Source organism: Procambarus clarkii, chromosome 31 (genome assembly GCF_040958095.1).
Source record: "Procambarus clarkii isolate CNS0578487 chromosome 31, FALCON_Pclarkii_2.0, whole genome shotgun sequence".
Classification (NCBI taxonomy): Eukaryota; Metazoa; Arthropoda; class Malacostraca; order Decapoda; family Cambaridae; genus Procambarus; species Procambarus clarkii.
Window position 1 is genome coordinate 31,041,218 of NC_091180.1, and position 20,116 is coordinate 31,061,333.

Consider the following 20,116-nt stretch of genomic DNA (forward strand, 5'->3'; position numbering starts at 1 on the left):
CAGTACAATACAATACCTTGAGCGGAACTCAGTGCTGTACTATACATCAGAAAGCTGGATGAATAGCAGCCCATGCATTTACTGGGTTAGTATATGGTGAAAAGGAAATTACCAATCAACAAAAAATCTAAAAATTTACTTTTTTTCTTTAAAGCAATTTTGGCATAAAAGTTTGTGCTAAGTGAATTCTATCTTTTCCACGAATAATTTTTTTTTAGTACAGTATAAAATTTGGAAGTAACAGAACTTTGGATCCAATGGAACTTTAGTTGCAGTGAAAGTGATTTGACAAGGATCTGACAACTTTAGAAGGATTACATAGCACAGTGCTGTACTTCTCTGCATTTCTTCAATCAATGATAGGAAGATATGAAAGACTTCCAAGTAGCACAAGATGTGTGTAGTAGCCAAAGAAAAAAAACACAGTATGTCACTTAAATATATATCCCAACAAAACCTATTTCAGAACACTTAAAACAATACACGTGTGCTTTAGAATGTTGCAATGTCATATACAGAATGTCAATGGCATTCTGTATAGTACAGTACAAACTATTACACACTACCAACATTTCGAAGTGCTGTACATAGTAAGCGAAGACATTACTTACTACTCTGCAAGAAGGGTATATTCTAAGAAGTAGGGACTATACGAATGGTTGCCCTTTGGGGTGGAAGTTCGTCGGTCAATCATCTTGGTTGCCATGGATAACTGCTGATCCATGTCTGGTACAGAGGGCAGAACCTATTGTTTGGGAGCAACACGCTTGTCAATATACTGCACCACTTAAGTACAGGGGGACAAATTAAGCAGTTTTAGGCTTGGAGGTTGAAACATGTTTTTTTTTATTCAGTTTAGCATTTTATAGTGACCAATGTACCATTTAGTCTCAAGTAACCTATTGTACTTTACATACATAAATATGCACAAAGTATCCAAGAGCATGCAAGGCTTAACTAACATACACACTATAATTTATACAGTCTCAGCACCCAGAGACGGGTGGAGGGGGGAGGAGGGGAGTGTGTGTATTTTACATTAACAAAACTACAGTACTGGACTCGGTTAAGTTTCCCAAGTTTAATATCAGAAACGGCAAGAGTGTAATAAACAGGTAGACCTATTTACCCGCCGCAGCTGTTTTGGCAATGTCTTCATTAAACTAAAATACCACTAGAAAAATTCAGATAAACAAGTGTTTGTTGATGCAGATCATAATTAGATATAATTATTATATATATAATTCTAATCATAATTCGATAATTATATGTCTAAGCTAAATATCGCCATATTCACCGCGAGGATCCAGTGTGGATACAATGGAATACAATACAAGATGGCGACCCACCTTACGTAGACTGCCACGTGTAGAGCCGCTGCGGGTGAGACCGCCGCCGCCACTGCCCACAACGTCCCCGCTACCACTACTGACACCGCTGCTGCCACCGCCGCCGCCATCCGCTGGGCCCCCGCTGTCACTCAGCTGAAAATAGAAAGCCATCAGTTCGTCTTGTTGTGTTTCCACAGCTCGACTATCAATACTAGCATAATATACATGTTCACTATAAAGCTTTATGAAGATTAAGCTACCCAAGAGGTGGCACTATCATGAACTATATATTTCCATCATAAATATGCTTCATCATAAATATGGGTTTCCCTTAGTCAGGGGCAGGAAACCTATATTTAGGGTTATCAAGGTTTCCACAGCCCAACTACCGACCTCCCACAAGATGCAACTCACAAATTGCCTGTCTTCTGGGTATATACTGTATATTTACTGCAATGTGACAAAGGCATAAGATGAAAAGAAACCTTGCCAAAAGAATCTGTCCTAGTGCAAGAATCAAACCTTACAGCTGACTTAACTACATGTGCCACTGTGCCAAATTCACGTGCAATTTGATCACAAGAAGCAGGTCCACTAACAGCCCCAGGCCGTGCGGCTGATCTATGTTAATCTTACAGGTAATTCCCCCATTTTGAAGCCAGTTACATCGATACAAGGTAAATACCAATATAAACTAACCTTGGTATTGCTTCAGGAATTAAGACACATCGGTGCGTGATATCTGACCCATAAATGAAAACTAAGAAACGAGGACGTTTTGGTCCATCCTGGACCATTATTAAGTCTCCCCGCCTCCTCTCGCCTACCCCCCCCCCCTTTGTGCCTCGTCACCTTTTCGCCCTTTCCCTTCATCTCTCCCCACCCCTCTTACTTCTTACCTTAACCCTACACATTAATTATCCTGCACCCTTTATACAAGGATGTCTGCCTGTCCAAGGCTGTGGGCCAGAGGCTTGTGCTCGTCTTACACAGATGAACGTTTTTTTTTTTTTTTTTTTTTTTTTGCAGGGATATTCCTGCGCGGGCCCTAAGCCTCTGGCTGGCCCACTAAGTGTTGCTTGTTTCTGTTTTACTTGGGCGGAGTATGAGTATTCATGACTCGTATGGTCGCTTCAGTAAGATTTTGCCATATATGTTTAACAACTTCTTCTGCACTGTTGAATCTAAGTTGAAATCTTAATGGGTTTGTAACTGTGCACTGTGTTAGATAATGTTCCAGTGGTCTGTCGGGCATTTCTCCAGTGTTGACATTTCCTCTCATCTTCCGGAACCTGTAAGCCTATTTCCCATGCACATGGATATCCAAGCCTGATGCGATGTAAATGCACTTCTGTTGCTCTACTGTTCCCTTTCATCAAACTAAGTGGTTCATAGTTGGTTGAATTCTTGTACCAACCCGCAGATCCTGATGTTGCAACTGCTGTGTTGTGGTCACTGTACATCTTTTGCATTGCTCTGTTTACATGAACGTTGTTGTTATAAATTCAGCTACTCAGAACAAGTTCCAAGTAGCACGGGCTATGGTGAGCCCATAGCTTACCGGGAGCCGGTCGGCCGAGCGGACAGCACGCTGGACTTGTGATCCTGTGGTCCTGGGTTCGATCCCAGGCGCCGGCGAGAAACATTGGGCAGAGTTTCTTTCACCCTATGCCCCTGTTACCTAGCAGTAAAATAGGTACCTGGGTGTTAGTCAGCTGTCACGGGCCTCCTCCTGGGGGTGGAGGCCTGTACGAGGACCGGGCCACGGGGACACTAAAAAGCCCCAAAATCACCTCAAGATGACCTCAAGATAACCTCAAGATATACCTGGCACAGGAGCGGTGCTGTGCATGAAGAACTTGTGGTATTTGTGTTATAGGCCAGTCGCCACACTAAGAAGATTGATTGATAAAGATTAAGCCACCCAAGAGGTGGCACGGGCATGAATAGCCCACAAAATCACACTTAGAAATGTCGGCATCTAACACCCTCCCCCCCTCCTCTTCCCACTTCACATGCGATTTTCATTCATTCAAATCTGAAATGTTGGTTCTACTGTCCGTAGACGTAGCAATTTCAGTTCTTTTATAAAAGCAATTTACAAGAAGGGGGAAAAGGGATATGCTTGGAGAGAGGGGGTGGAGAGGGGAAGACAGGAAGGGAAGAGAAGGGGGAGAGAGACTAGTGCAGCTGGGTACTGAGAAGCTACACTCTCCTTCAAAGTGCCTGGATAGTTATTTAGATATTTATGATGGTCTGAAACCATATTAGGGTTCCAGTTATAGTCAACATGTAAACTGGGAAGCGAATTTTTGTCCTAAACAGATTATTCTCAAGTTACAACGTTGTATTATAAATCGTTGCTTTGAAATATAATAAGTATATGCTGAAATTTTGTTGGAAGAATTTGGTTTTCTATAAACAGAATTCTCGGGTACACTGAAATAGTTTTTGAAATCCATATTTCACATTATCGTCACTAATACACCCTATTAACGCAATCAAACTTAATGAAATCTTAACCAAACCATAGATAGAAAGTAGATACTTTCTAAAGCGTCCATCAGTGGGTTAGAATAATAACACTTTGTACAGTACACACTATAAAACACCCAAGTGCTACATTTAAAGGTATTCTCTTAAACCGATCTGCAGGTAAACAAAAATTAAGACTTAAGAGATGTAGCACCAAACTTGCGAGGCTGGCACCCAAGGCTGGCACCCGAGGCTGGCACCCGAGGCTGGCTCTCAAGGCTGGCACCCAAGGCTGGCTCTCAAGGCTGGCACCCAAGGCTGGCTCTCAAGGCTGGCACCCAAGGCTGGCTCTCAAGGCTGGCACCCAAGGCTGGCTCTCAAGGCTGGCACCCAAGGCTGGCACCCAAGGCTGGCACCCAAGGCTGGCTCTCAAGGCTGGCACCCAAGGCTGGCTCTCAAGGCTGGCACGCAAGGCTGGCTCTCAAGGCTGGCACCCAAGGCTGGCTCTCAAGGCTGGCACCCGAGGCTGGCTCTCAAGGCTGGCACCCGAGGCTGGCTCTCAAGGCTGGCACCCGAGGCTGGCTCTCAAGGCTGGCACCCGAGGCTGGCTCTCAAGGCTGGCACCCGAGGCTGGCTCTCAAGGCTGGCACCCAAGGCTGGCACCCAAGGCTGGCTCTCAAGGCTGGCACCCAAGGCTGGCACCCAAGGCTGGCACCCAAGGCTGGCACCCAAGGCTGGCACCCAAGGCTGGCTCTCAAGGCTGGCACCCAAGGCTGGCACCCAAGGCTGGCTCTCAAGGCTGGCACCCAAGGCTGGCTCTCAAGGCTGGCACCCAAGGCTGGCACCCAAGGCTGGCACCCAAGGCTGGCACCCAAGGCTGGCTCTCAAGGCTGGCACAAGAGCCAGGTCAAACACGGAGACAATATGGTGCAGGTATTCCTTGTCACAGCCTTACTCAAACTGACACGAAAATTGCCAGCCATGGGGATTATTGTTGCCCAGCCATGGGGATTATTATTGCTATCTATAGGAATTAGTATCCCTAATTTCAATTGAAGTCTTACCACTATACACATTTATCAAGTTTATATGATGAAGTCTTCTCAAGATTCATGATACTACTGTACACTGGATCATCATGATGTCTCAAGTAACCTCCTAGTGAAGATGTTTGTTGTTCTAGAGTCGTAAATCCATATCCTCCAAACCTAATAGGCCTATTTTTATTATATTATAACCTATATTTTTAATAACTTTAATACCTATTAAATTTAATAAAAAGTAACATATATTTTTATGAAAACAAAAGTAAATATTAGAAGATAAAAGAACTCTGATTTACGAATATTCAATAAATTTTACCTTAGCTGTAATCCGTATTCAAGTACGGATTACAGAAATCCGTACTTGAAAAACGGGCTGTACGGTTCTCAAAAAAAAGCTGTAATCCGTATTCAAGCTGAAGGAACGTCAACAAAAACATTTACGATTGTATTACCGCATCGAGACGAGCTGCTCCATGTTAGATAGCATTAAGGGAAAGGTTGTTAACGATGGCTGTTGGTGGTATGGCGGACACACAGTGTCTAGGGGCGTCAGGATGCTTCCTATTAAACCTCCCGGGACCACACACCCTTTCTCTACCATCCTTAGTGGGTTCTTACCCTACCATACTTACCTAACCCCTAACTGTATGACAGTGACATCTAGCTCTTTATGCCACACCGCCTATCACCGTTATTTTTATACCCGTTGCTATATTTCCTAAGTTGTTGACCAGACCACGCACTAGAAGGTAAAGGGACGACGACGTTTCGGTCCGTCCTGGACCATTCTCACAATCGACTTTAGAATGGTCCAGGACGGACCGAAACGTCGTCGTCCCTTCACTTTCTAGTGTGTGGTCTGGCCAACATACTTCAGCCACGTTATTGTAACACATCGTCTGTATATTTCCAAACATTCTAATTTGATAACATCCATGTTCTATAGATTCAATATCCTCGGCACAGCCCTGTGGCGAGGCTCCTCTTGATGACGTCGTTTACTTCCTCATGTCTTGCAAACTTACCCTGTGATTTACGACATACCAGACCATGACGACCATATTGGTCTGCCATCGCACTTCCGTAGATGGCCCCAGTGTTCGGTGAGGATGGGGGGCTGGGGGCGGCAAGGCGAAGGGCAACTCCAATGCTGAAAGCGTCATGATTGAGGCGAGTTCCCAAGGCTACATTAGGTACAGCAAATATCCGCAAACAAAAACAATCAAAATCCGCCAACAACAAGACAAAATCGGCCAACAAAATGTCGAAATCCGGCAAAAAAATATTCCAAATCAGCCAACTAAAATCCAATTCTGCCATCAAACAAATCCAAATCCGGCAAGAAAAATGTAGTTAAGAAGTGAGACTGACCTGCTCCTTGTTCTGGGGGGCCCAGCAGCAGCACACATTCTTCATGGGGGCCACGCACACAACTCCTGCACTCGTGAGCGGGCCCCACCATCTCCAGCGTCCTGCCCACCTCACCCACCACCCCCACACTCACACACTTCCTCTCCCTCGGGGCTCAGGCTGAATGTGTGCAGGTTAGGGTGGTGGTGGGGGCTCTTGGCGAAGGTGGAATGGTTGCGTGGCGTCGGGGGTGTTCCTCAGGTTGGAGTGGGGTGGGTGTAGGGAAGGTGTTCATGTGAAGTTCTGCCCCGGAGGCAGAATCAGTGGGCAACAACACCTCCAGGCAGGCGGGCGGACGTGCCCTTACCGCGCCCCCACACACTCCCCAAGACACACTCAGGTCTTCATTTTCTGAACCTTCCACTCAATCCCACCACTGTCCTGAGTGGCGCCACAATCCCACCACTGTCCTGAGTGGCGCCGCAATATCAGACCAACGTTTTCCGACTAGAACACCGTGTGTCCCTCTGCTAGTTTGAGGGGACAGTGATGACCATATACATCACCACCTAACAGCATGATACAGACTAACGCCTATAAATGTAGACAACGTACAGTTAACAAATCATGTTGATTTGTTCTGCCCGAAACGCTTTGCGTAATAGTGGCTTTAGGCATTGTATGTACTAGCTCCTATCTATAAAGCCAACAAACTTTGTAAAATCTATTTATGTATGTACCTTTGCCTAAATAAAAATTATTATTATTATTATTATGATTGCAGGATGATGCTTCCGGACATGCCACAACCATGACCCCCTCCCCCCAACCAGCCCCAAACCCCTGCGACGCACCCCCCTCCCTCCGGCACAACACATTTCATTGTTGCAATGTACAAGATTATGCAAACATGCTAACGCCATCAATTTCAACATCGACAGGGATAGAAGGGGAGGAGAGAGAGAGAGGGAGACTTAGGGAAGGGAGGAGAGAGGAGCAGACGGAGGGAAGGAGGTAGAGGAAAAGAAAATAGATAGAAATGTGTGGGAGGAGACATGGAGGAATTGTAGGTGAGAGATAAGCAGAGAGGAAACTTAAGGGGTAAGGGGAAGCAACATGTAGGTAGTAAAAAGATAGGAAAAGGGTAGTAGATAAAAGGTAGTAGAAAGAGGGAGGATTAGAGTTCGTAGAGAAAGATGGAGAGTATGGGTTGGTTGGTATTGGTGTACTTGCCTAACAGTGCTTGGGGAAGTCAGGCTTACCTTTTTAAGCCCCGCCTAATAGCCTTCCTGTACCTGATACCTTATAGGTCACCTTTCCTGACCTTCAAATGTTGTGTAGAATCTGGCTTTAAAGTTGTGGATGACGTTGGCTTCTACAATTTCATTCGGTGCATTCCACCTGCCGACCAACCACACAGGGTACGAGTATTTCCTTACGTACCTTCCACTCGTTTGTTTCTCCAGCTTCCACCTTGCGTCCTCTTTTGTCCTACTTTCTCCTAATTTATGGAGGCTGTCCTTGTCCCCCTTATCTATTCACCGCGTGAGTCCACGCGTCTGTACAGGATACTTGCTTGATGGGGTTCTGGGAGTAGTTCTACTCCCCCAAGTCCGGCCCGAGGCCAGGCTAGACTTGTGAGAGATTGGGCTACTAGGCTATTGCTTGGAGCGGCCCGCAGGCCCACATACCCACCACAGCCCGGTTGATTCGGCACTTCTAGAAGAAAACAATCTAGTTTTCTCTTTTAGATGTTCACGGGTGTTCCGGCAACCTTATACTCCCTGGGAGGACGTTGAACAACCGCGGACCTCTGATGTTTATACAGTGTTCTCTGATTGTGCCTATGGCACCTCTGCTCTTCACCGATTCTATTCTGCACTTTCTTTCATATCTTTCACTCCAGTACGTTGTTATTTTACTGTGTAGAATTGGTACGTGTTCCTCCAGTATTTTCCATGTGTATATTATTTGGTATCTCTCTCGTCTTTCTAGTGAGTACATTTGGAGAACTTTGAGACGATCCCATTAATTTAGGCGCTTTATCGCGTCTATGTATGCCGTGTATGTTCTCTGTATTCCCTCTATTTCAGCAATCTCTCCTGCTCTGAAGGGGGAAGCGAGTACTGAGCAGTACTCAAGATGGGACAACACAAGTGACTTGAAAAGTACAAACAACCATTGTGATAGAATCCCTGGATTTGAAAGTTCTCGTAATCCATCCGATAAATTTTTTCTGGCTGACGCAATATTTGCTTGGTTATGCTCCCTAAACGTTAGGTCGTCAGACATCATTATTCACAAATCCTTGACATGTTGCTTTCCTACTATGGGCAGATTGTATTGTGAGGAGCGCAAGTCACTGGGGGGTTAGACAGGCAGGATAACTCACCAGCATCTGGTACCTTTCTTGCGCTACCGCTCACAGGATGAGTATGGGGTGCACAATAAATTGGCCACTATCACACCAACTTGCCCGCGGCCAGTACACCACTCACACCTAAACTACTCTCCAGATAATTAATAATCAGAAACATATGTTATTCATTACAACGTTACCCATATCATCTCGCCAGATCACAACGTCGATCGATCAACGATTCTCTATTTATTTATTTATATACAAGAAGGTACATTGGGATTGTGAGGATACATAGCATAGTAATAACATTCTTGTAAAACCACTAGTACGCGCAGCGTTTCGGGCAGGTCCTTAATCTAAGAAACTTATAAGTAGGTAAATACTTGCAAAATTTATAAAAATGATAACAGTTACATAGCATGAAAAAAAATAAAAGGAGAGAGAAAAATTGTAGGTATATTAAAGCACATAGGTAGCTCAGAATGATTGCAATGACAGCTTGAATGACCCTGGGGATATCAGAGATATTTATTTCTGGTGTGATGATAATGGGTCCTATTACATCTGTCCAGGGAGAGTGTCAGAGCATGGTTTGCATTTAAGAACAGGGTTTTGTAAATGTAGTTGACAAGAGAATGTGTGGAGGGAGTTAATATTCAGCAAGTTAAGGGATTTAAACAAGGGAGCCGAGTGTTGTCTGAAGCAGAGTTTATTATTATTCTGATGGGCTTAAGGTGGTTTGCGGTGGTAGACCCCCATGCATAGATACCATAATTAATATAGGGATAGATTAGTGCATAATATAGTGAGAGGAGAGCAGAGTTAGGAACATAATATCTTATTTTGGAGAGTATTCCAACTGTTTTAGAGACTATCTTAGTTATGTGTTGAATGTGGGTGCTGAAGTTGAGTCTCTTGTCTAGGAATAGGCCAAGAAACTTTCCATCATTTTTATTACTGATGTTAATGTTGTCTATCTGTAGCTGAATTGCATTCGATGATTTGCTTCCAAATAAGATGTAGTAAGTCTTTTCTATGTTTAGTGTTAGTTTGTTAGCTGACATCCGTAAGTGGACTTTTTTTTAATTCATTATTCACAACATTATTTAGTGTATGTGGGTTGGGGTCTGAATAGATGAGGGTAGTATCAGCAAACAATATAGGTTGAAGAATATTAGACATTAGGCAGATCATTGATATATATAAGAAATAGAAGGTCATAAGATGCTGCCCTGTGGCACTCCAACGGTTATTGGTAGAGTGAAAGAGGTTGTATCATTGATGGTTACACATTGGTGTCTGTCACTAAGATAGGATCGGATATAGTCCAGGGCAAAGCCTCGGATTCCATAATGCTGGAGTTTAAGTAAAAGGTAGTTGTGATTAACAGTATCAAAGGCTTTTCTTAGGTCAATGAAGAGTCCAATCGGAAACTCATTTTTGTCAAGGGCTGAGTAGATTACGTCAAGGAGACTAATGATTGCATCATTGGTGCTCTTTTGGGACCGGAAGCCAAACTGGCATTGGCTGAGTATGTCGAATTTTACGAGGTAGGAATAGAGCTGTTTGTAGATAATGTTTTCAAATATTTTTGATAGAATGGGTAGATGATATTGGTCTATAATTGTTTATGTCCGCCGGATTGCCTCCTTTATGGACTGGCATAACTTGCTTTTTTAAGGATATCAGGGAAGGTATGACACTATAAATTTGTTGAACAGTAGAGCTATGGGTGGCGCAAGGGCATGGGAGGCGCTCTTGTAGATAATGAACGGAATTTCACTGGTGTTCCCTGGCATGGTTTTTAGAGTGTATGATGGACACAACATCTGCCGGGCTGACTGGTGAAAGGAGAAGAGTTTGGATAGCTGCCCGAGAGATATGTGTTAGTGTGTCTGAGTCTGTGGGATTTTTCTGGCAAAATTAGCACCAACTATTGCCCAAAGATCAGTGTTCAGTGGGCAGTGGGTGGAGGAACACATGCAGCATTACTCAACCAATCTGTAGCGTCAATACTCTAGTGATTGATTGACTGATTGATGAAGATTAAGCCACCCAAAATGTGGCACGGCATGAATAGCCCGTAAGTGGTGGCCCTTTTGAGCCATTACCAGTATCAAGAGCTGATACTGGAGATCTGTGGAGGTGCGACTGCACCCTGCGTGACGGGAGATGTCTCCCGTGCTAGTGATTGACGGTAACACACTGTTTACCCGTCACCCGCCTCACTCACTCTGTGCCAAAATGTATGATTTAGAATGTTATACACCTGGCTAGTCCAGCCCTTACTGTAATGTGTGTAAATTGTTACGACTAAACATTGTGATAGTTGGGTGGCTGTCTGCGTCCTTGAGTGCGGGCGTGCGTGCGCGCGTAACCCTCCACCAGACACGTTCCCAGGCTCCCCACTAAAGAATAGGCCAGTCGCCAAGAACACGTAATTAGTATTCAGCACTCAGCTCAAGAGGGAGGAGGAAGAGGAGGCAGCGTCTTGTCTCCCAAGAGTGAAGGTCACCACCACGGGAGGGGGGGGGGGGAGAGGTCAATGGGCTGAGTAACGTCATTAATAACATTTATCAAAAAATTGTGTTAAGCAAAACAGCAGCTGTTACTTCACTGAACAGTCACCCTCTAGGTTACGGGGTTATTCATGCCCGTGTCACTTCTTGGGTAACAATCTTCATCAACCAATCAACCATCCAGGCTTTTAATACTGTATTAGCTGGAGTTTACATCTCCCAAAAGGTCTTGAGCGTCGTAGGAACAAATTCAATATAATTCTTCAAGACATGACTGGATATCTATCAACTATTTATGTTTATTAAATCCATATTGAAACAAGAATTCCGGTTGTGTTGAGCAGGTGGAAGGAGCGGTGGGTCTTAGTGTCCCTCCCAGTACCAGTACCAGCCTGTCCAAGTGGTTACCATGAGGTGCTTCCGGGGCTTAGCGTCCCGCCGGCCCGGTCATCGACCAGGCCTCCTGGTTGCTGGACTGATCAACCAGGCTGTTGGACGTGGCTGCTCGCAGCCTGACGTATGAGTCACAGCCTGGTTGATCAGGTGTCCTTTGGAGGTGCTTATCCAGTTCTCTCTTGAACACTGTGGGGGGGGGGGGGTTTGCCAGTTATGCCCCTTATGTTTAGCGGAAGCGTGTTGAACAGTCTCGGGCCTCTGATGTTGATAGAGTTCTCTCTCAGAGTACCTGTTGCACCTCTGCTTTTCAACGGGGGTATTCTGCACATCCTGCCATGTCTTCTGGTCTCATGTGATGTTATTTCTGTGTGCAGGTTTGGAACCAGCCTCTCTAATATTTTCCACGTGTAAATTATTATGTATCTCTCCCGCCTGCGCTCAAGGGAGTACAGATTTAGGCTCTTTAGTCGGTCCCAATAGTTTAGATGTTTTACTGAGTGGATTCTATCAGTAAAGGATCTCTGCACGCTCTCCAGGTCAGCAATTTCTCCAGCTTTGAAAGGGGCTGTCATTATGCAGCAGTACTCCACTCTAGAGAGCATAAGCGTTTTGAAAAGTATCATCGGTATAGCATCTCTAGTGTGAAAAGTTCTTGTTATCCAACCTGTCATTTTTCTTGCAGTTGTGACGGCTACTTTATTGTGTTCTTTAAAGGTAAGGTCTTCCGACATGAGTACACCCAGATCCTTTACATTGCCTTTTCGTTCTATGTTATGATTTGCCTGAGTTTTGTACGTGGTTTCCGTTTTTATATTTTCATTTCTCCCATAGCGCATGAGCTGGAACTTATCTTCGTTAAACACCATATTTTCTGTAGCCCATAGAAAGACCTGATCTACATCTGATTGTGCCTCTAGGAATTTGGACAACTGCTTCAAGCAGTCGGCTGCGTAGTTGGGCTTGTGCTCTCTGGCATGTGTTTTCCCCATCGTTTGTGGTTGATGAGTAATACCTGGTCCCGAGGCAGGCGAGGAGTCACAATAACGTGGCTGAAGTAATGTTGACCAAACCACACACTAGAAAGTGAAGGGACGACGACGTTTCGGTCCGTCCTGGACCATTCTTAAGTCGATTGAATTGACTTGAGAATGGTCCAGGACGGACCGGAACGTCGTCGTCCCTTCACTTTGTGTGGTCTGGTCAACATTTCTGGTCCCCTTGCCTGGTGTGGTGCGCCACAGACTGGCTCCAGTACAGTTACCTTCCGGGACCTGCCAATGGGGCCTCACTCGGAAAATTAAAATGGAAAATAGCCATAAAAATGAGTTTTATAATCTCTAACTAATATGTACATTACAGGACAGTGACAATTATAGTTGCCATAGTTTAGTGTGGCACGTGAGAAAAAATTTATTAGATTTAAATAAACTAAAATTATCTGACTAAGTTATTGAACACGTGGAGATTACGGGATTGTCCACTATTTACACGAGCTTATTTACCTCAATATTATGGTCATTACTAATAATCAATCACTAATTTCACGGAAATGTCGACGAATAACGAAGGTGGTGAAGTAAGAATGTCAGGAAGCCTATCCCCCACTCTCCTGACTGAGGCTGTGAGGCTACTCCCGCCAAGCCCTCATGCAGGTCGGCGTTCAATCCCCGACCGTCCAAGTGGTTGGGCACCATTCCTTTCCCCCGTCCCATCCCAAATCCTTATCCTGACCCCTTCCCAGTGCTATATAGTCGTAATGGCTTGGCGCTTTCCCTTGATAATTCCGTGCCTTACCTCCCGCCAAGCGCTGTTAACAAGGCCGTTGTCTCCATACCCACCACCTCCAGAACCCCAGTTGTAAAAAAAAAAAAAATTACTGAACACCAGATTGATAGAGATTGATGCCCGTGTCACCCAAGAGGTGGCACGGGCATGAATAGCCCGTAAATGAACACTGGTTGCTCTCCAGCTTAAATATTATCTTAATGCTCATACCTTCCCGCCACAGTCCCAGGAGTAACTAGCCAAAATCTGGAAAAGCGGGGCTTAAGAGTCTAAGCCCTACAAACATATCCAGGAGAGTAGAAACGCGCGCGCATACGCTCCACCCCCCCCCCCCCCACCCCCAACTCTAACTAAAATGGCACAATTTCCACCACTATTTTTGTGTTTACTTTGGAATCTTATGAATCAATACTGCGCTCAGTCACAACACTTCCAACATTAGGACATCCTCCTCCTCCTCCTGTGACACCCTCTCACCTCTGGCCAAAACAAAGTGCCCTTGTGATAAGAGAGAATAGTGGTGGGTGGGGGTGCGCAGCAGCAGCAGCCGCAGCCTAGTGAAGGGGGTCTGTATCTCTGAGCCAACGGGGTCATCCACCAGTTCTCATATACCTCCACGGGGGAATAACCTCTGGTATGGATACCTTATTCAAATCACCGGTTGTAATTACACACAGAGATCACACTAACGTGATGCATCAAATGAACAAATCCACAAGGGCCGAGACGAGGATTCGAACCTGCGTCCGGGATGTTCCCGGACGCAGTTAAGCTGCCTTAACCAGCAGTTAACACTGCTGGTTAAGGCAGTGTCTGGGATGCTCCCGGACGCAGGTTCGAATCCTCGTCACGCCCTTATGGATTTGTTCACCGGTTGTAATGTTATAGGTATAACCTCGTAACATTACTGAAAAATATCTATACAGGTTAAATACACAAGCGGGATTACTCCGATCACATCGAGAGTGATTATCATCATGACGGTCACACGCTCAGGGCGGAGCTGGTGCAGGAGAGGCCAGCGCCTGCAGGGTGCTCAGGTGGCCTCAGTGGCTCACACCTTGCAGGATCAAGCCCTTGTACTCCCCCCCCCCCCCCCCCAACACACACACGGTTCAAAGGTTTGCCACCAGACTAGTACCCGAGCTGAGAGGTATGAGCTACGAGGAGAGGCTACGGGAATTAAACTTCACTTCGCTGGAAGACAGAAGAGTTAGAGGGGACATGATCACCACATTCAAGATTCTCAAGGGAATTGATAGGGTAGATAAAGACAGGCTATTTAACACAAGGGGCACACGCATTAGGGGACACAGGTGGAAACTGAGTGCCAAAATGAGCTACAGAGATATTAGAAAGAACTTTTTTTAGTGTCAGAGTGGTTGACAAATGAAATGCATTAGGGGGTGATGTGGTGGAGGCTGACTCCATACACAGTTTCAAGTGTAGATATGATAGAGGCCAATAGGCTCGGGAACCTGTACACCTGTTGATTGACAGTTGAGAGGCGGGACCAAAGAGCCAGAGTTCAACCCCCGCAAGCACAATTAGGTGAGTACGCGCACACGCGCGCGCGCACACACTCTTGATTCGAATAAATATTGACATGGGTGTGGGCGCGGCTACCACCACAGACCACCACACCCACCACACTCCACCACACCTGGTCTACCCCTCACGTGGTGACCAGGTCACCAGCCCCTGACCTACACACCACCTGGCTCTTGGCACAAAATCTTCCTACCGTCTGATGTGTGGGCTCTTAAGCTGGACACGCCACCTCAACACTAACGCCTCAGTATATGAGAGTCGTCCTCTGGTGGTCACCTTGCCTCTACTGGCAGCTCAACACATACAACATGTAGTGACAAACACACAAGAACATAAGAATAAAGGTACCTGCAGAGCGCCTATTGGCCCATACGAGGCAGCAGCTATTTAAAACCCCCCAATCCCACTCATATACATGTCCACATCGAGTACCAACATCTACAACGTCCTGGTGACCAGCAAAGTCAGGCTAATAACACTTTAAATCAGTTAAAAAAGGTCAGATGCCATTTTAAAAGACTATTAAATACCGATATGAACAATCGAATAAATGTAATAGAATATTTAAAGGAAAATGGCATATGACAGAGGCAAAAGATCGAGGGATGAGTGTTGGAAGCAGCGCCTGTGGAGGGGGCTGCTTCTAGTGATGCCTCTAGACCTGCCTCTAGTGCTGCCTCTAAAGCAAGAGGCACACATGTTTACACAGGACCCATCCCATGTACACACCTGCTTGATACCACACATCACCACAAATGTCACCATTTTCTCCAATACAGCCACTGGGTATTTCCACAGTCATGACCTAATAATAACGTGAGACGATAGGCTTGCTGCTGAATTGTTAAAGCTCGAATTGTTTGAAGCTAAACACTTCAAACACTATTTTTTAATACAAAGTCACCCAGCCTGATACAAGAAGCCTGCCGGGTCAGCCACTAGCAAGCCAAGGTCACCTCCCCCCCCCCCCCCAACACTATCAAGCACTATACCCAGTAAATATTACACAACCTCACAACAAACGCACAACCTCAGCCTCGTATATGCTAATCTTCGCCAGAAAAATGTATTTATACCATACACAAAATAGTGTATGCTGAAAAATAGTACAACACCGTGCAATACGGAATGGAGATAAAATATTGGAACATAAAAAGCCAGAAGCCAGAAAAACATGTTTCGCCAGTGGCTTTATGTCTGAGTCACCCCTCGATAACCCCCCCCCCCCCTCCCCCTCACTCACTCTCCTAGCATCCCTCTCCCCCTCACTCCGCCTGACAGCTGGGTGGACAGCGCTTAGGATTCGTAGTCCTGAGATCCGGGTTCGATCCCCGGTGGAGGCGGAGACAAATGGGCAAAATGTTTCTTTCACCCCCTGATGCACCTGTTACCTAGCAGTAAATAGGTACCTGGGAGTTAGACAGCTGCTACGGGCTGCTTCCTGGGGGTAGAGGCCTGGTCGAGGACCGGGCCGCGGGGACGCTAAGCCCCGAAATCATCAAGATAACCTCCTTCCCTCACTGGGTTAGACCATAGTGCCGTCTGTGTCTAGGAATATTTAGAGGCACTAAATAAACACAAGACCAAGTACGTGGGGAAGGGAACACAGATGACTGCAGTGGGTGTACTCACCAAGTTGTGCTTGCGGGGTCGAGCTCTGGCTCTTTGGTCCCGTCTCTCAACTGTCAATCAAACTTATGTGGTCTTCTGACAGAGCCCAGCCAAAGGTACCGTGTGTGTGTGTGTCAGAGCCGTGCTCTTGTATCACACAACGACCAATAGGGTCCATGAATGTTGCAGTAGATGGTAATGACATAGTGAACAGTGAATATGTAGTGCCTTAGAGTGTACTGTACTCCCCCTTCATATAGTCTATGGTAGCTGCACAAATGCAGATGTACCCGATGTATTAATAAAAGAAAATTGTTCATTGCAACTGAACAGGAACTGGGTCATGATCTCTCACACTACACTACTGAATGCCTCGTTGTTACACCCCTCGGACCTGCCGCCGTGAAGTACTTGCAGTTTTGCAATTACTTTATTGCCTCTTATGTCACTGATGATATCCTCACAATGCATTTAAAGTTTAAATTCGCTTAACCGGCAAATAAGAGCCATCTAGAGTCGAAAATGTTCTAGATTTGATCTTCACACAAATGAAGAAATAATCAGGGACATGAAAATCTCAGATCACAAGCTCATTGAACTGCTCATTAGCATCAATACTCGTAATAGGTCTTAAACTGATCAAACGAGAGCGATTATTCAATAAATTCCAGATTTAATAATAAATGCATATATTGGGAAACAATAAACAGAGAACCTTCAAACATTCAATGGGAAACTCTGCTGAGTAATATACCTCCCACACAGGGAATAGCACAGCTGACTGCCAAAATCAGTCTGAAATAGGTTCCTTTGCGCAAAGTCAGAAAGAGGTCAGGCTTAGAAAGAAAACACAGAAGGCGCCACAGGAGGAGGATAGAAATAATTGAAAGTCTTAAGCAGACAACTGTCATTACAAAGAAGGAATAATGTAAACAGGGAGATTTCAGAAATACAACACAAGACTTTCCTCAATCATATCAGATTGAAGAAATTAAAGAAATTGATTGGGTTGGGTTGGCTAACCTAACCTTGCTATCTTTATCAATCCATTTTTTGTATCCACACATGTCTTTGGATTCTATTCCGATGGAGCTTCTTTAGTAGAGTAACTCACTCTTTCTGCTTCTTAATTTTATCTCTTATTGTTTTAAACAGCCAGGAAAAAGTCCAAAACGTTTTATGCGGAATATCTGATACTCTTTATTCTGACGGCTTATATTTTCTGAGCTTTATATAACCGGTCTTAAACCATTTACTTATCTTTTGAGGAGTTGTTCCTTGGAACCGTGTACGGTGTACTAGCACCTCTCACTGTGTGCTGAGGTTGTCAACAAATTGATGCCATCAGGGTATCTATTAAGCATTTATTGATGCCGTCAGGGCCTCTGTGTGTGCTCAGTGACAACCTTTGTTGTGGGTTTCCTTTATACGAGTTGTTGTAAGCAGTGCTCAGGGGTCACTGCACACACACACACACACACACACACACACACAGTGCTGGCATCTCTCCTGCTCACACAGCACAAGTGTAGAGGCAAAAGTCTCCCTTCTCAGAGACAGTCCATCACCCAGCATTCTGATGTTTTCACTTCTATTACATTTTGGTTGATTACAGTCAATATCAAAGTGTGTATGTGGGATTACAGTCACCTATCACCAAGATAGGTTCCTCATTCACAAACCCGGTAATGTGTTAAACTTGACCTTGTCATGTAGCACATAAGAATGAAGGTAACTGCAGAAGGCCTATTGGCTCTCACGATGCAGCTCCTATATATATCCACCCAATCTCATTCATATATATGTCTAACTTGCGCTTGAAACAATCAAGGTATCCTATTCCTATTATGCTACGCGGTAATTGGTTCCACAAATCAACAACCCTGTTACCGAACCAGTAAAAATTTAGTAAAGACACCATGTTATTTGTTTTTTTGTTTAAGTGGAGGGTTCCCTCTAATGATTCATATTCATCCTTCCCCCCCCCCCCATGTGGAGGTTACCAATAAAGTATTTCATTTATTGTTTATTTGCCATACTGTTACTTACACAACGAAGCTCTGTTTTCTTTCCCCGTGGCGGGGAGGACTGTTCCAGCCAACAGTAACATGTAGGTGACTGCACCGTGTCAGACCACGGAGGAAGAATTGAAACAGGAATTTCCTTAAGTACCTTCGTATTTAATAATACATCTTGAGAAGGGTGAGTGTGCGAGGTGCGTGAGGAGGTGAGAGAGGAGAGGAGACCCCACAAGAACTTCACAGTACACAAGAGCAAGTAATAACACAAAGATAAAGGTTTAGGGAGTGGACATAAACACCAGCTGGAGGCCCTTATACTCAACATTATCAACCACATACACTAAACACCTCAACTCACCAATGGCGCTCACAACTTAACACAAGAAAATACTATACGTCTAGTCTAGGGGCCAGATTCACGAAGCAGTTACGCAAGCACTTACGAACCTGCATATCTTCTCAATCTTTGACGGCTTTGTTTAAAATTATTAAACGGTTAATGAGCTCCGAAGCACCAGGAGGCTGTTTATAACAGTTGATTGGCAAGTTTTCATGCTTGTAAACTGTTTAATAAATGTAACCAAAGCCGTCAAAGATTGAGAAAAGATGTACACGTTCGTAAGTGCTTGCGTAATTGCTTCATGAATTAGGCTCCTTGTCTCTACCCACAAACTTTACATCATCTAGATCACTATACAAGCCCAACTGCCAAAGATGCCTGCAGTGACTTCCTATTTCAGCGAATACATTTTTGCGCTACCGCTCACAGGATGAGTATGGGGTGCACAATAAACTAGCCGTAACACTCGGCCCATGTTGAACTAGTCTTAGAATGTGCAGCGACAGCATGGACCCGACACCAGATAACGCACAAAATTTTACTTTACTAAATTATTATGTTCTAGAATTTCTACTCCAGTATATATTATATATATATATTATATATATTGCGGCATGGGAAGGATGAGTTGGGCCGTGTCACCCATCCAGCGAGTGACCAGACTGGGACAAGGTAGCTCCATTTACGGGTAAGAACGTCAACCAGTACCCTATCACCTGGTTAATACCTGCTTGATGGGGTTCTGGGAGTTGTTCTACTCCCCAAGCCCGGCCCGATGCCAGGCTTGACTTGTGAGAGCTTGGTCCACCAGGCTGTTGCTTGGAGCGGCCCGCAGGCCCACATATCCACCACAGCCCGGTTGGTCCGGTTGGTCCATTAACTTTTAAGGTTCAATTTTAGAGGAATATCTTTTTAGAAACTATAAATAGACCATATGCCTCCCCCCCTCTGCCAGACCCCACACCCCCTCTGCCAGGCCCCACACCCCCCCCCCTCCCTCTGCCAGACCCACTGCTAAGACCGGATCTAACCCGGCTGACACCAACACTGTCACCACCTTAAAACTACATCCCTCTCCAACCTGCATTAATGCTTAAATATCCCTTTACTCTGATCTTTTATAACAAAATGTTCTGCAATTAATTTTAAATTACGAGAATTATTCATATAGAGTATGTTAGACGCCACGGGCCCCGTTGATTAGTTGTAGGGCAATAGTGGCAAACATGAAATAGCTATATCACCACTTTCATTGTTTAGCAAATATTATCGTTGTTTATTAATATAGAGCAGACTTGTCGAGGTTTCCAACACTGTACTCGAGTTAAT

The 20,116-nt window shown here is 45.0% G+C and overlaps 1 protein-coding gene across 3 annotated transcripts in view; it reads right to left on the minus strand.

The window, feature by feature from the left end:
• The window catches only part of LOC123758853 (AKT-interacting protein), a 98,974-nt gene that overhangs the window by 16,982 nt on the left and 61,876 nt on the right, over positions 1-20,116 (minus strand). For 2 of the 3 annotated variants that reach the window (XM_045743598.2, XM_045743597.2), the window contains 2 exons: positions 1,350-1,484; positions 612-745 (listed from right to left, as the gene is read on the minus strand). In XM_045743598.2, coding sequence (XP_045599554.2) covers positions 612-745; positions 1,350-1,484 — 269 coding nt within the window. Of the gene's footprint in view, positions 1-611; positions 746-1,349; positions 1,485-6,223; positions 6,797-20,116 lie in introns of all 3 variants that reach the window. The other variant, XM_045743596.2, reaches the window with a different exon arrangement.